This window comes from Aulostomus chinensis, chromosome 15, assembly GCF_037954235.1.
Source record: "Aulostomus chinensis isolate RoL2024-O1b breed Wild chromosome 15, RoL_Achi_v1.0, whole genome shotgun sequence".
Taxonomy (NCBI): domain Eukaryota; kingdom Metazoa; phylum Chordata; class Actinopteri; order Syngnathiformes; family Aulostomidae; genus Aulostomus; species Aulostomus chinensis.
In genome coordinates, this window is record NC_141334.1 from 19,941,304 (window position 1) to 19,954,210 (window position 12,907).

The 12,907-nt window shown below is 40.1% G+C and overlaps 1 protein-coding gene across 1 annotated transcript in view; it reads left to right on the forward strand.

The window, feature by feature from the left end:
- atp2a3 (ATPase sarcoplasmic/endoplasmic reticulum Ca2+ transporting 3) overlaps positions 1-12,907 on the forward strand; it is a 43,022-nt gene that overhangs the window by 14,411 nt on the left and 15,704 nt on the right. Inside the window, exons 4-8 of the mRNA XM_086225600.1 lie at positions 4,680-4,784; positions 5,245-5,383; positions 10,316-10,396; positions 10,562-10,647; positions 10,899-11,363. Coding sequence (XP_086081726.1) covers positions 4,680-4,784; positions 5,245-5,383; positions 10,316-10,396; positions 10,562-10,647; positions 10,899-11,363 — 876 coding nt within the window. The remainder of the gene's footprint in view (positions 1-4,679; positions 4,785-5,244; positions 5,384-10,315; positions 10,397-10,561; positions 10,648-10,898; positions 11,364-12,907) is intronic.

Genomic DNA, 12,907 nt, shown 5'->3' on the forward strand with positions numbered 1-12,907 from the left:
CTTTTCAACACCAATATTCTAAACACTAGAATCCCTTTAGTTCTCTTTAAGTTTGTTTTTATGCTGTTTTGTTTCTCTGTGACGTAGCCTTAACATTTTGGGTATATTCTAATTGAGATTATTAGATTTCCCTCATTCCCATAACAATTGTGGAGTTTATGGATGTCCGATCATGTTGGGCTATTTTATAAATTATATAGGATTGTTAACAAATGTTTAACATTAAGATCAGATTCAATTCATGAGCTGAATTACCTGAGCCATTTTACTGGTTTTGATTATAATTGACAGTTTTGTAAAAAAAAACAACAACACCAAAAAAACTTTTTTTTGAAGGATAATGGGGATCAAATAGATGCACATTTAGCAGCAGCCAGCCGTAAAAGGGTTAATAGAGCAGAGCCAAACTAGGTACCTGAAACAATCAGGACACTTCCTCCCTTTGAGTTTAAGGAAGAAAGCAGTTTGATCTTTTCTGTTTTTCCACTTCACCTCATCAGATTGAGCTCATTCTGTGGTGTTCGAAAGGGCGGAGGAAGGCACTTAAAAAGTCAAGTAACTGTTGAAGTGGGCTTCGGACAGCCTTTGTTTCAATCAGTGACCTTATTTTTCTGTTTTCTATGATTAATTTTTCCAAGTACTGTAATTGCATAACTATGGGTCATTCGTGTCAGAATTCAGTTGTGCTGAAAGTTATTTAACGCTACAGAGGAGGAGTGGCAAATTTGGTCATGAAATTGATTTCACAACCTAGAAACATGGAACCCAACCTATAAGTTACACTTTTTTTAAAAATTCCATTAGAGCGATTCAAGCCGAGAAAAGGCAAGTGAGTTTCTGTATTTTTTTCCTTGGTGTGTCACATGTTTCTTTTACTGTCCGATCCTCCTTGTGAGGCCCACTGTGTGTTTCTAAAAGCTCTGAATGCAACTCAGTCAGCGTCCCTGCACAGTAGCTAGTTCGCATGCATTGTTAGCATAACCCTGCTGTGCTTTTGAAATCCATAGATTGTATCAAAGCACCTATGTGTCAACAGAACCAGACGTAGCAGGTGACAGGCGTGTTTACTCTTGACAGGCATCGCCGGGTGTCATGTTAATACTACAGCTGAAAAGTACCTGTGACTTCCTGCAGTCAGTTTGAATAGGAATGAATGCCTATTGTACACTTGCCCTTTGCAGCCACATGTACGTGAGTGTTGGTGGCTATTTTTGTCCAGTGAAAGAAATATTAGGTCCTTGATTTATTGTCATCTCATTCCTCAATAGGTAAAAAAAAAAAAATCATAAGAAATCCAGGAGTTGGATTTTGTGATGCATCTTCTAAACCACCCCTAGAGAAGGGGCCACCATAGCCCTCCAGTCTCTTTTCATTCCCAAATACTAGATGATGTGGGATGATGAGCTAACGACTGGCCTCAGACTGTCTTGTCTCCGGTGCTCAAAAATACTCTATCAACTGAAGAAATTTGGACCCATGTCATCTTGCCCTTCTCGCAGCTACTTTTCAGTTTAGTCATTATAGTATCTCTACCTGCTGTTTACAAAATTATGGGAACATAAGCATGTGTGTGTTTCTCTGTGTCATATAATTATAGATGCACTCAGCTGCTCATTATAACAGTTAACATTAAGTACATGCCCCCACCAACACGTTTGCAGAACAAATAAGTATTCAGCTGTCATCACACACACACACACATAGCAGAACTTTACTCTCAAGGATTACTGGCAGAGTATCTGTTTAGCATGCGGTTAATGTTGTGAAAGGATCTATTTTAACCCAAACCATCATCTTTTCCTAAGCCTAACCACATAGTTTTATTGCCTCATCCTAACTGAATGGTGACATGAAGTTCAAAATAATAGTTTGAGAAAAGAAAAAAAATAAGACACAGACTCTATAAATAAATAAGTCAACAATATAACAGTAATTTTCAAATGCTATGCAAATGTCCTGTGTTTGACCCATTCATCCACCACAAACTGGGTGGATGAATGGGTCCCTACAGCCTGTGTGGAAGAAAGATGTCTAGTAGAGAACATTCAACAGAGAATTGCTTTCCATAATTGTAACTGCCAATGGCCATGTAATTATTACTGACAATTTTTGATAACCCAAATGATAGGACTGCTCAAGAGCTATTTGTTATCCTACCAAACTGAGATTCTCTCAGCATGGAAGAGGCCATACAGTGGACCAAACTGGTGTTCAAGTGTTTTACATATAGCAACAAATCCGAGCTAAAATGAACTCATGGCACTTTACAATTAGAGCAGGTCTAGAACACTTTAAATTGATTTATTCTTAAAAGACCAAACGATTTGCCATGAGCGCACACTTTATGAAAACTGTAGGAAAAGCTGTCTGTCAACAAGCAGAAACCCTGGGCTGTATGTGGGTGGCCATCTGCCTTGACTTGCAATCCAATCCGCTAGTACAAGGACGGAGACCCAAATTTATGCAAAAATTAATATCACTCACAATAGCATTGTTGGAGTGAGTTTTGAAGTAATTGTACATTCAGGATTTCAGTTCTTCGGAAGAGCGCATCATGTTCTTCAGAAAGAACACCCATACCTCCTTGTTGATATACATGTGGTCTGTCAGGATAGGCTGGTTTCCACCGGTGTAGCACTACAACACATAAAGCAAATTCTCTGTATACGCTGCAGGGTTGAGTCTGACAGATGACACCCGGTATTGAAAATCTAGAATCAACCGACTCCAAACTTTCTTCTTAGCAAACCCAAATTACTCCTGCGTGCAACAGCTCTGCTTGTGCGTTGTGTTGCCACCTCCCTATCTGAGCACACCAGCAGTAGCCAGCAGTCATCCAGACATTTGGTCAGACAGATACCACACTCCCAGAGTGGCAGCTATTGCCGCTGCTTCGCTACACTTTAAAAACTCCCACGGCTCAGTGACATGCTAAAGCAGCACAAACTTCAAACATTTCCTATGTTGTGGATGACTTAACATGGGAGCCCCCTGCCATCAGTGTGTGAGAGTAAAATAATGAGAGCAAATACTGCAAAATGCTTTGAATACAGTAAAGATAAAAAGTGCAGTAAATGTGGTTCATTTGTTACTGCAGGAAAAAAGAAACCAATCCCACACAATTATGCAATTTACAGTTTATGTAAAGTTGTTTGTTTTTTTTGTAAGTTATTTTATTAAGAGGTCTGGTTTACTGGATCTAAAACATGCTACAAAATGTGCTCCTTCAAAACAAATGCTGACAATTTTTGTCACAAAAACTAAACCGTAACATGAAAAAGAGAGACAAGAATGGAATTGGACGAGTTTAAGCTTCATCATTTAACGGATTTGTTTCGAAGGCACAGGCCCAATGTTTGTGTTGGACAATAGAAATATTTGTTTTGTTGTGCTCTCATCATCTTTGTTCATGTTTGCTGTCTTTGCCTGTATTTACCACAGAAGAACAAGCCTCAAGCCTCTTCTCAAGTGTGTGTGTTTCTTGTGCTGAAGTTATAAGCCACATTTCTATCATATACCTTTGGCAGTAAAGGTCCTAGGATTACTACAGTCACTATCAGTAATTGTCAACTGAGGGTACTTAAACTACCTGCTGAAAAAAATAAAGAAATTGGGATTCAATAATCGGATTGTCAGCTGTAACACCCAATGCGCTGTGATTAAGAGTGTGAACACTGGTTAACAATCACATAGAAAAGTCCAGACAGCATAGAAATAAGGCATGAATGTAGGAACCGTATGGCTTCCAGTAATGAGAAAAAAAAAAGTTTAAATAGTTTTCTGAAAGTCAATGTAAAAATGTTCCATACATACCAAACACCAGAGACAAAAAATTTAGTAAATGGCTAAAAGTAAAAGCCACCTTAAACCAGTGGCTAAATAACTATTTAAAAACATGATAGAGAAGCCACAATTGATAGACCTTCATAAAATATCTAAACATAATGGAGAGGCAGTTCAAATTTGTACTGTAGATAAGTATGAGTTAAATATGTGAGTGCAATGAGTCAAAAAAGGTACAGTGTTGCAATAGTGAATACTTGCTGAGCAGAAGTGATAAAATATGTCAGCTAAAACTAATGGCTAAATTGTTTTAAATGTAAATTAATGATAGGTAGACAAAAAGGGAAGATAACTGGTATAAACCAGTGAAAGGAGTGGCTCAGAGTCACGGTAAAATAAATAAACTAAAAGGAAAAGAAATGGTTCACCTGTTAGCCAAACTTAATAACGCCTAGTTAAAAAGTAAAACATAATCAGTTGAAATATTTGACGAACTATGGGGTAATTATATTTAAGTGATGAAAGTATGTATGAATGCAAACATGTCAACGGCAACCTTAATCTGAAACTGTATTTGTGATAATGGTCATGTTCATTTCTATGTAGCCGGTCCAGTTTGAAGTTGGTGCGCATGAACAGAAACATGATGAAGGATACTGGGTTCATCTGAGAGGTCAGAGAGGTTAAAGACACAGTTCCTACTTCACAAGCAGGACAAATTCCTAACTACATTCATAAGTCAGTGTTTTCTTTCTCGGTATTTTCCCGCACCATGATCTAGACAATTTTCTTTCCTTTGAGATGAAGCTGCTACTGAAAATGCCGATAGCCGAGCTGCCATTTGGGTGAAGGAGTTTTATTTGTCTGTTAATGTTATGTGTACTCTGTTTGACAAGGTGTTGGCTCTGTTTGAGGAGGGAGAGGAGACAACAACTGCCTTTGTGGAGCCCGTTGTCATTCTACTTATCCTCATTGCCAATGCTGTCATCGGGGTCTGGCAGGTCAGATATGTCCTTTATTGTTTGTCTTTGCTTAAAGTGTGTAAAGTTTATTAAAGACAGTGCTCATCAGCTGTTACAGGATGAGCCAATTCATCTTTACTGCCTCCTCATTCTCATACCATGCTGACACCATGTCCTGACATCTGGGCATCTAAGTAATAGCAAATTGCAATGCGTTCAGGGTGTGGACAGTGGAACAGTCCAGTCGAACCCTGGAGCTCACACATATTTCTTAGTTCGCTTATGTTGAAGACGAAGCAGGAATTATCATCAAAATAAAGTCAAGTCGTCCAGCAACACTTGGGGGGTGTTCACTCATCAAACCATGACTGAGCTGTCAAGACACTTTTCACATCTCACCTTTTCATTTTTGATGTTGAACTACATTTAAAAGTTATAAAACAATATGAAGTTTTACTTATGTTAAGATGACGTTTTCTTTTCTATTTTGTCTGCGTAGGAGCGGAATGCTGAGAATGCCATTGAGGCGCTCAAAGAGTATGAACCGGAGATGGGAAAGGTGTACCGCATGAACCGTAAGGCTGTGCAGAGGATCAAAGCCAGAGATATTGTCCCAGGAGACATTGTGGAAGTGGCAGGTAAGCAGTGGGACAACCCCCCCCCCCCCCCCAAAAAAATGTTATTGTCACCCACCAAGGTTAATTAATGCATTGTCTCAACACAATCTGGCATGTGGAGAAAAACACACTGTTTGCCACCTATTCATGTGTCTGGAAATGCCATTGGAATATCACAAACTAGATTATATAACAGTCTTTTCTCCGGATGTGCAGGTGCCAGGGCTGCTATCCAGTTACGTGTGTGTGTGTGTGTGTGTGTGTGGTTCTGTTAAAGTGGCTGTGGTCACCTCTTGTATTTAAGGCCTAGTTTAATTTTCCATAGCTCTCCCCTTCCCTTTGCTTTCCATGCTCTCAGTCTCACCACCTGGACACGGCTGGATGTTTGTCAGCGCTTCAGTCACACTCCCCGAAGTACACTTACTGTATATACACACACACACACATAATTCCCCCACTGTAAACTCACCGATGTGTGGGCAGCCTTTTCTAAAAATAGGTTTGTTGTCACTCTGGTTCCTGAACATCTGTGTAAGTTGGAGTTAATGTGCAAGTTCTCACACACACACACACACACACACACACACACACACACACACACACACACGCACAGGCAGCAACGAGGAGATCACTTCGCCGTCAACATTACTACCTCCGGGAGTGTAATCCTTGGCTTTGCAAGACTATTGATTTGTCCCTGAAAGTTTGGAGAGGGCTTGTGAGAGAGAAGGGAGACCTCTAGGTGTGAGTGTGTGTGTGTGTGTGTGTGTGTGTGTGTGTGTGTGTGGGATCAGAGCATTCATTCATAATCGCAGCATGGAAAGGAAGGAGGTGATTAGATATGCTGCAGTGGTTATAGTGAAGCATCAGCACTATTTGATTTCAGGTTTTAAAAATGAAAATTGAATCATCCATGTAGGTAACTATCATGAGGTTTTCTTAGACTGGCGCCCAATTGTAAATTGGAGACATTTTTTGGAATTAAATCAGATTTACCATTAGCAGAGTCTAGTTTACATTACTGGTGTGGGGAAATGCTCTCTCCGTTAAGTGTGTTTGTGGCCGATAGCACTTAGGAATTTGGGCTTGTTACAGCCAGTGTCCTCCATCACACATGCGTGTACACACAGCCAGACGCGGGCAAGCCCACACAGGTAGCACACACTTAAATGATTCTACCAGACTCCCACCAACCAGCACTTCCATCACTGTGACCATCAACAGCAAGCGTGTCATGACAACTGTCCATGCTCCCATTCTGGGTCATCTCTGTGATGCTGACGTTCATAGGGGGTTTGAGGTGTAACACCAGCTGGATGCCGGAGTGGACCAGACACGTTCCGTATTCATGGAAGTTCAGAGCAGCTGCTAGTCAGTCCTTGATGATTATTCAATTGTTGGAAAAGACTACTCTCTGCTTTTACATGCTCGCTTTAGTTTTATTCTATTTTTAGCGTGCCTTTTTAACTGGCCAAGGACAACAGAAGAAGAAAAAAAATCCCAACTTCAAGGCGAACTCTTTCTGATGATCATTTAGAACTTTCCTTGTCAAACAAATGAATGAAATTTTCTCTCTCTTTCGCAAGAGGCAAAGAAATGGGATGGAAAAAAAAACTTGTCCACATTATTATGACAGTTTTGAAAGCTTTATGATGATATAGAGAAAATGTTCTTTAGTCATGTTTATATTTAATTTAATTGATAACTGCTATTTTGATTTACATATTTTAAGCAATAGTAAAGATGGTTGGATGTCCAATGAAAAATTTCTTGCCAAATGCATTTTTATTATTTGGATTTAAAAAAAAAAACAGCGGGTTGCATGACAGTAGGAACCTTTTTATCAAGAAATATTTGGATAAACTGTTTATTCAAATGACCACTAATTTTACTTTAGAAGCAAAAACACCCCTTTGAATTGTCTTTGCTTATAAGGGAAATAATCTGCCGATGGAGTAAGCAAAATGTGCTTATTAATGTTTCTTCAAAAAAGATGAAATTAACAGTAACGAAGCCTCTTTGTCTTACCAATTTGTCTTATATTAAGTGTAATGAGACCATTTTAAGTAGAAATTACACAAATTTACTGGGCAAGAGTTGACTTTATACTTTATAGTATAATCTTATTTTTGGAGATCTTAGGCAAATTTTGCTAACTACATACTTATAGAATTTTTAATTTACATTCGTATAAAACCTTTTGAGATTTTATTTTATTTTCTAATTGTAATGTGTAAAATAATCTGTAGGTGCACGAAGCAAACAATAAATGGTTGAGTTTCTTGAGCAAAATTACACTGTTTTAAAAACAAGATTCTCTATCTTATCAAGGCGTCTTCACCCTCTTCCACCATCATGACATTATCATCCTACGTGGTATGGACTCTCTCTCATATATTGTATAAGTTTAATTGGACTATTTGATTAGAAATTAGACAAACGTGGCAAGAATTTATTTTCTGAGCTTCATCCACATTTAAAACTAAGTGTAGGTGGGGCTCAAGCTGAGGGTACACATAAAATCCAAGCATGTAATACATTTAATGCCGAGGTTTACTTTTAAAACGAGTTTGCTAATGATAGTTTGGACTGAAGCTTCAAATTTTTAAAACAAGTCACGTTTGAAGTACTTCATTCTGCTTGACATGATCTTGTTGCTAAGCAGTTCTAAACAGCAGTAAACAGCTGAAGTACATCCTACATACTTGTCTCACTGAAGAAATGTGTGTCATAGGTCTTGGAGCACATGTAGCCCGCCTGACTGAAATATGTGAGGATATTTGACAAAGAAAATAAATTAATAATCCACTTTCCTCCATTGATCTCCCGGGCTTCCTGCAGCTCAGATTAGCCGCTGGTTGTTCCATGGCAACTTGATGCTAGAAGAGGTAAAGTAAACTGCACGGAGGTATTGGAAAAGGCCACTATTTACCACAAGTGCTGTGGAGGAGAGAAAAGAAAAATAAATATATTTACTCAAGTTTCCAACCCTACTGCCCGCTTGCCTTCTTGTAGGTTCGTTGCTGGAGATGCCAGCCACGGTTACAACACAGTTGTGATTTGCGCCTCCACTGGAACTTTCCTGAGGTTTTTAATGGAGTGACTGCAGTGGTCAGGTAGTCAGGAACTCCTCAAAGGTTTACAGAGGACCTGAAGAGATGGAAACCTGTAACAAGTCACAGTTATCCTCCATGTGAAGGAAGGACTCTTTGCCAAAACATTATGTAAGACATTCTGATATTGTCCAGTGTAACCAAAAAGCAGAACTCCAGCAGGCCACACCAGCTGAATTCTTTAATATTTTGAGCAGATGCACACGTGTTACTGTCTAATGAAAGGTAGAGTGGTTATTGTTGGTCATCTTTCGTCTAGAGTTTTGATACTCAACAGCCATGGAATGTTTTATTATTTAAACTAGTGCTTTCATGTATGGCTGTATAAGGAATTCAATGGAGAGTGTCTGTGGGAGGCCATGGCAAGAAAGTGGAGGTTTGATGGGGGAGCAGGAGTCTCGGGTAGGCGTTTGAAAAGCCTCTCATTTCTGCCCTTGGCCAGTCGTGCTACAGTGAACTTGCAGCCCCCAGCCATCTCCCACACAAACACAACACACATTACTCTTTCCCTCTGCCTCCCCCTCTTGTTCTCTCACAATCCATGGGTGTCAGACAGAGAAATGAGGAGAGATAAGGAAATAAAAGTACACTTTTCAGCTCTATATTCATCTCCATCTCTCTCGCAAGCCATTATTTCTGCTGCTTCACATCCTGAAAAACCTGCGAATCTTTGAGTATTGAGCAAATGTCAGGAGATGATAGAGCTAAGATCGAGAGCTGGACCCTCAGAAATGTATCAACTGAAGATTATCTCCAAACAGTTTTCACAGCCAAATGTACTCATAGAGAAGACATGCCTGTTGAGTGTTAGTTTCAGTACATGAGTGAGGGGAATCAGAAATTCAAAAACCTTACTCATGTTTGAAGCTATCCTGGTTGTTTTTGTTGAGATTAATGCTAAAAACTCTGGCAGCTGAGGACTCTGAGTTGATTTTAATGAGACGGTTATGACACAAAGTAATGACAAGGTCTTTTTCCCTGTCTGTCATGCTGGAAATAAACAAGTCCACAATACTACATCTAAGGCTTTGGAGCCATTTGTCACCTCTCTGTTTTGAGAAAAGCAAGTATTGTCCTGCTATTACTTGAGAAAACTCTAAAAGGGTGCTAGAGGATAGATTATAATGTAACACCCTGAGTTTTCATCTAGCATCATCGGTCAGTCAAGTTTATCCAATACTTTCATCAAATACCTGCACAACTAATGGCAGCGACCTCGTATGTGCTATGTGTGCCGTCCTAATTACCAAAAGTTAGCATACCAACAGGCTTGGCATCGAGGGAAATGTTCCTGTTTGGAAAAAGTCCAACATGGTCACCCCCAGAAAAACTGCTATTTCTGATGTCAGACTACAGAAACGAGGCAAATTACCTCATCAGGCTTTTAACTGCAATGAAATGAAGTACAGGTCAGTTGTTTAACTGTTTTTTTTTGTCTATTGGCAGAAACCTATTTAGCTAACTAGAGGGCTAACATTTCATTTGCTACACAATACCAGCAACATCCGGAAGAGTCATTACAAAAGCAAAGCGATGTTAAGTATCATTTGAAATCCCAATCACCTGCACTAATTTAACAAAGGGAATCTTTCAGACGAAGTACATTTCTCATCCTTCATCACAAATGCGTAGAGCTTTCAAACTTCCTGGTTTCTTACAAATGCACCAAAGATTTGCTATCGATATTCTATCACTCACTTTGTGCATGTAAGCAAGTAAGAGAAGAGGCTATGCTACTTTGAAGTGAGTTATAGAGCTGTTAGCATGCCTGCAGTCTTGCTTGCACTAGTTTCTTTCTCTCTCTTTTTTTTTTAAAAGAATTTCTTTTTTCCTTTTTTAGTCGGTGACAAGGTACCTGCTGATATCAGGGTGACTTCTATTAAGTCCACCACCCTTCGAGTGGACCAGTCCATCCTCACAGGTATAGCTCTCATCGGTCATACATTTTCCTGCTCTCCCTTACACAAGTTATTTTATGAACCCTCATACTACGTGTTCTAATATTTTACCCAAAATTTTGGCTTTGCTTTGGTCTAATAAATACCTGCCAGGTTTACAGATCGAATCATGTCCAATCTTTTCTTAGGGGAGTCTGTGTCTGTCATCAAACACACCGACCCTGTTCCTGACCCCAGAGCTGTCAACCAGGATAAAAAGAACATGCTGTTTTCTGTAAGCACACCCCTGCATTACACTGAGGCACATTCATTATATCTAATACTCTTGTCATCAATAACACAGCAATGCAACCTAACTTTAATCACATAACTGACCTGCAGATAGTGTCTCTGCTTAACGAGAGGTTATTTTATGTGCATATGTTTAGGATTCGTGGCTCCGTCTGATTGAAATTCACTTTTAACAAATCCACCAGATTCTCCCTGCTTTACCTCCCCTGCTCTCATATCTTTTTATTCTCTCAGGGCACCAACATTGCTGCAGGCCGTGCAATAGGTGTGGTCGTTGCTACTGGTGTTGGTACAGAGATTGGTAAAATCCGTAATCAGATGGCCGCTACAGAACAAGAGAAGACGCCGCTACAGCAGAAGCTAGACGAATTCGGCCAGCAGCTGTCCAAAGTCATCTCCCTGATCTGTGTGGCTGTGTGGGTCATTAACATCGGCCACTTTGGGGACCCTGTTCACGGCGGATCCTGGGTGCGAGGTGCTATCTATTACTTTAAGATTGCTGTAGCCCTGGCTGTGGCTGCAATCCCTGAGGGTCTGCCTGCTGTCATCACTACCTGTCTGGCCCTTGGCACTCGACGCATGGCCAAGAAGAATGCCATTGTACGCAGTTTGCCCTCAGTGGAGACCCTTGGCTGCACCTCTGTTATCTGCTCTGACAAGACAGGGACCCTCACAACCAACCAGATGTCTGTCTGCAGAGTAAGTAGTGATCTACAAAATAAAATTGTGCTTTTCTGTGACTCTGTCCATCTTATCCTATTCAAAAAAGTGTTACTGTTTGTTAGTTTCATATAGTCTCACAGTATACAGGAAAGAATTTAGCTGAATTTACAAAAGCCTCTGGGATTTTCCTCTGAAAAATGTTGTGCAGGTGAATTCTACAAGGGTTCACTCTTTATTATTGATGCCAGCCCCCGCAGTTCATCCATCTTTGAGATGTTTCTTCCTCTACTGTATGGGTGTTTTCATTTTTTTTCCCTTTCTGGAAAGCATGCAAGTAGGGCTTAAAGGAGAATGGAAAATCCTGCGGTGTTGTGTTATGTTTACTTTCATCTGGCAGATTTGAGATAGCTGCTGGTGGAGTAGTACAGGCTGGCATGACCCAGCAGCAACCAGACACTACACCAACAGATCACTTCACACATGGGAGTGGTATAAAATGTCACTTTATCTGCATAAACACCATACTTCTTCTACAGAATCACTCTATCCTTGATTGTCCAGCAGGTTTACAAGGATATAGATTATGTGTTTAAGATTGCGTTGGGCAATAAATGCTGAACAATCTTTTAGTTGTGTAGCACATAGCCTCACCCATTCCTTTTGTGTGCTTTAATCTGCATGCCAGCTGTCTTTGTGCAGAGTAGTACAGAGTAAATGCCAGTGCTGCTTGTTTTGGCTAGTTAATGTTGAAATATAGACCACACCCATTTCTGCCATTTTTCTCCCCTGCAAAATTTTGAACTATATGAAACCTACCTTTTTGCATGTATCACCCTAATGACAGAAGCTATATTTATAATAAAAACAAAATGCAAATATTGTAAAGGTACAACTTCCTCTCAGTTCGTGTCAAAACAGGAAGCCCTACATCCTACCAATCTGCCACTAAGTAGAGCTCTTTCAAAAAATAGCAACATGTAAACCTTTTGTTTTGAGCATCTAAGGTCATAATTTTGCCTGAAAGCATACAGGTTAAACTTGCGTTACCTTCACAGGAAAAGCCAGGCAACCCTGCTAATACATGCAAGACTGCGGCCCTACACACATCAACACTAACTCATCCATGCATCCTAATACCAATTAACACCACTTTTCCTCACATCCTCTTAGCCACCTTAGCGAATGAATTGCTGACAGCATGAATATAAGGCAGCACTTGAGCCATGCCTAGATAAGATTGGCATCGCACGGCTGATGGTGGGATGGTAGAGGGAAAAAAAAACATTTAAAAACTCTCTCATTCATGAATCACAGGTCATCTTTCCTCTCAGTTGGGATGTGTCCATGTGTTTTCTATGTCAAAATGGAACTGTGCACTTCCTGTACACCAGACACACTTTTTTTTTTGTTGTATAAGCACCCCCACCGCAGCTCCCTGAGATGACGTGGAGTTCTGTGTGATTAATGCGAAGCTGCAGGGAGTTCCCTCTAAACTTAAGGACACAGGGGAGTGATCTCACCACAACCCTGAATCCCTCCCAGTCAGAAAAAAGAGCCAGGCAAGCTGACGATGGTAAATA